The following is a 3,833-nucleotide window of genomic DNA, read 5'->3' on the forward strand; positions in this document are numbered from 1 at the left end:
GTCACATGGTATGGAATGTCCCTTTGGCCAGTTTGGCTGTGCCCCCTCCCAGCTTCTTGTGCACCTCCAGCCTTCTCAGTCGGTAGAGCATGGAAAACTAAAAAGTCCTTGGCTAGTGTAAGCACTACCTAGCAACAACTAAAACATGGGTGTGTTATCAACTTTGTTCTCATCCTAAATCCAAAACACTGTACCAGCTCCTAGGAGGGAAATTAACTCTATCCCTGCCGAAACCAGGACAACCCTTCACTTGTTTTACTTACACCGGTCCTTCCCAATAGCTGGATTTTAGGATACACGCCAGTCCTGCCTTGGTGGCTGAGACCCTCGCTTGCTCCTGTGGCTGGCACTGAGACCCCCACTCTCTCCTCCTGCAGACGCCACGGGCCTGGGACACCTGCAGTTCTGGTCTGATTCCAACTGTCGGCCCCATATGACCTCTCACCAGCAGCCGGCACTTAGTCCTTGCAGCACTCATACACGCACGCGATAGAGTGTGAGATTGCACAGAAAGATGATTAAAAAAGAATTTAATAAGAAGAGAGGACAGACTGCAGTGATCAGGCACAGGGCTCAGTCAGACAAGTGGACTGACTGCCAACAGTTTACACATGACTAGCCCCTCTTATACCCCTCTCTGTTCTCCACTTTTTTCCTCCTCGGTCCCCTTCCCCTGCACGTTGCTTCATCAGTTTGCACAGTTGCACCAACGTTCTTCCCAAATATCCAGAACCCCCAGGTTTGCATCCTTACCCAGCTGCAAGGGACAGGTTCACCTCCTTTCAAGTGATGCTTGCAGTTTCTTGATAGCCCATCAGTTAGTGTGACTGATGAGCTTTGTTTCTCGTCCTTGTCTCCCTTAGTGTTCGTCTGACAGGTCTGTGTCTCTGTAGGTTTTGCTTTTTCCCCTCCCCCTTTTCCTTATCATCCCATTTTGACAAGGTCCTCAATCAGATAAATGTACTGATACACTAATGGATAAGGGCATGTGGAGCGTGAGAATATTTGTAACTGTCCAGTTACAAATGTTACTGCCTCCATTATTTGTCGGTCAGGTTTGAGCCTCTCTGTTTTGCTTATTATCCTTTTTGACAAGGTCCTTGATCAGATAATCTTACTGAAGCAAACACCGTCACCTTCCACGTATCCTTACAGTGTTTATTTTACAAGAAAGTCTCCTAAGGTTTGATTTCAAGTGATAAAGATTTATTAACATCACTTTTCTTTTTTAACACCTGGACCAGTACAGTGCCAAAAGCTTAAAAATCTTAAAAATATTTTTTAGCATGTTCAGAAACACAATACTGAAATAGCAGTAATTCTGCAGTGCTGCTACTTTGCTTCATTTTGAACTCTCGTTCTCTCTGCAGCTGTGCTTTGGGTCTGGGAGATGTAAAAAGTTTGCATTGATAAGGAAAAATTTGTGATAAAGCTTAGGAACTGGAATTGATTTCTAAGTAAAAGATGCCTACCTATCAAGTTAAAACAGCACCTTTTCTCATCCCCCATCCCTGAGTCCATGTATGTTTCCTATGACCTAGAAGCTGCAAATAATTTTCCCCCTTCTAATTTTGTCCCACTATCAAAAACAAGTTTAGGTATTTCTGCCTCTCGTTTCTTTCTGTTCTTCTCCTGATAATAGTAAGGGCTAAGTAGAAAGGGAGGATCTGATAGTCTGGAACTGGTAGGTGTTGGGCATTTGAAGCACTTGTTTTGTCTAAGAATAAGCTGAGCTAGTGCAGCTATAATCAATATTTTCAGTATTTGTGCCCAGAGTGTTTTCTAGCAGAAATAGCTCCACAAAGATCAAACAGACTCTAAAAAGCATAGCTGCTGTGGTATCTGAGGATGTCAGTGTTTGTTTATGGTTCTGAGTGTCACATGTGACATTTAGGAGATTTATAAATTGTGTCACATTAAGCAAGTGCCTCTGGATATGAACACGGCAGTGGCCGAATGATACACGGTAATAGTGTAAAAAAGAACTGACCCTGCCTTGCGTACCAGCCTTTGTTTAGTAACCAGGGAAAGATAAAAGTTGTACTTGCCTATGTTTTACTTTGTGGCATCTTTTTTAGGATTGGAGGATTCATGTAGATCAAATGCATCAGCATAAGGATGGAATCGAATCTTCTCTGAAAGAAACTAGGGTATGTCTTGTGTGTGCAGAGTATTTCACTGATCTGTCAGCATTTTTATTTTCTCTTTTATTTCATATACATTAAGAACTAAATTGATTTTCTTAATTTTATTTGTGCTAATGCTGTAAAACTAAAAAGGGAAACATACAATAATGATGATTAGGGACAGTGGGACTTTCAAAATATCTTGTGGGAAAGAGTTGTATATGTGAGGATTAACAGGGATATTAGAGTTCATTAACATATGCATTACCATAAGTACATCCTGACTACAGAGGGCAAAATGGAGTAATACAATAATACAATCTCAAAATAAGTGCTGAGAAAAAAACCCAAAATACCATCAAATACTGTTGTTAGAGTAACTTACTGACCTTGACATTTGTAATTAATTGAGGGGGGGAAAGTGATGGAAACAGTAAAGCTTGAAATATGTGTTTTGGAGGTAGATAAACCAGAACACATTAGGTATATTTTTTTCGTTGGCTAAACACAGCATTTCTGTACTATTTTTGTCTCTCACTTGTAGGCTTCCATATCCTTTCTTAATTACAGCACCATTTTAATACTCTTTGCGTACTATCTGTATACTGTCAACCCACAGAATATGATTTTCTAGGGTTACATTGACAAACTCCATAATGAAATCGGCAGAACACTGGAAAAGATCAATAGCAGGGAAAAGTACATCAACAATCAGCTGGAGCACCTGGTTCAAGAGTACCGTTCAGCACAAGCCTTGCTGAGTGAGGTAATGCACTGATCTTTTGTTATTGCCTTCTCTAGTATTAACTTGCTCTTAAGTGAGGGTGAAGGCAAAGAAGACTCGGAGGAGTTATCTGTGAATTCTGCTGTTCGATATAAAGCAGGGGAAATGTTGATTGGCTGTCAAATTATATAGTTTTTAAGCTAAACTAGCAACTTTTAGTCAACTATTCTACAGGGGAAAGTAAATGTTTTTTGCCTGAATATTATGTAAATCTGTTGCCGATCTTGAGCAGCTAGTAAATTGCTAGTTCTGCTTTCCCTGTGAAGTTCACAAATCTGTGATGAGTGGAAAAACTACGGTCTCAGTCCAGCATTCATCTCTTATATTGATTACTTGTGCTAACGTGCAAAAAGCGCTATGATTGCTTCTTTGCTTCATTTCGTTTTTATGCCAAAATAGTGCTGTTTGAGAAGCTTTTTGATAGCCTAGTTAGGAGGCCTGTATAAGCTGCCATTTGGCTAGCTGTTGTGGTGTAACCTCAGCCGGCAACTAAGCACCACCCAGCCGCTCACTCACTCCCCTCACAGTGGGATGGGGGAGAGAATCAGAAGGGTAAAAGTGAGAAAATTCGTGGGTTGAGATCAAGACAGTTTAATAGGTAAAGCAAAAGCTGCGCACGCCAGCAAAGCAAAACAAGGCATTCATTCACCCCTTCCCATCGGCAGGCAGGTGTTCAGCCATCTCCAGGAAAGCAGGGCTCCATCACGCATAATGGTTACTTGGGAAGACAAACGCCATCACTCCAAACGTCCCCCCCTTCCTTCTTCTTCCCCCAGCTTTATATGCTGAGCATGACGTCACATGGTATGGAATATCCCTTTGGCCAGTTTGGGTCAGCTGTCCTGGCTGTGCCCCCTCCCAGCTTCTTGTGCACCTCCAGCCTTCTCAGTCGGTAGGGCATGGGAAGCTGAAAAGTCCTTGAC

General features: G+C 42.1%; 1 protein-coding gene across 1 annotated transcript in view; it reads left to right on the plus strand.

Annotated features, from left to right (window-relative positions):
- IFT57 (intraflagellar transport 57) overlaps nucleotides 1–3,833 on the plus strand; it is a 20,391-nt gene that overhangs the window by 11,683 nt on the left and 4,875 nt on the right. The window contains 2 exon segments of the mRNA XM_009272856.1: nucleotides 2,079–2,150; nucleotides 2,761–2,950. Coding sequence (XP_009271131.1) covers nucleotides 2,079–2,150; nucleotides 2,761–2,950 — 262 coding nt within the window.

This window comes from Aptenodytes forsteri, unplaced genomic scaffold (assembly GCF_000699145.1).
Source record: "Aptenodytes forsteri isolate BGI_AS27 unplaced genomic scaffold, ASM69914v1 Scaffold251, whole genome shotgun sequence".
In the NCBI taxonomy this organism is placed as follows: Eukaryota; Metazoa; Chordata; class Aves; order Sphenisciformes; family Spheniscidae; genus Aptenodytes; species Aptenodytes forsteri.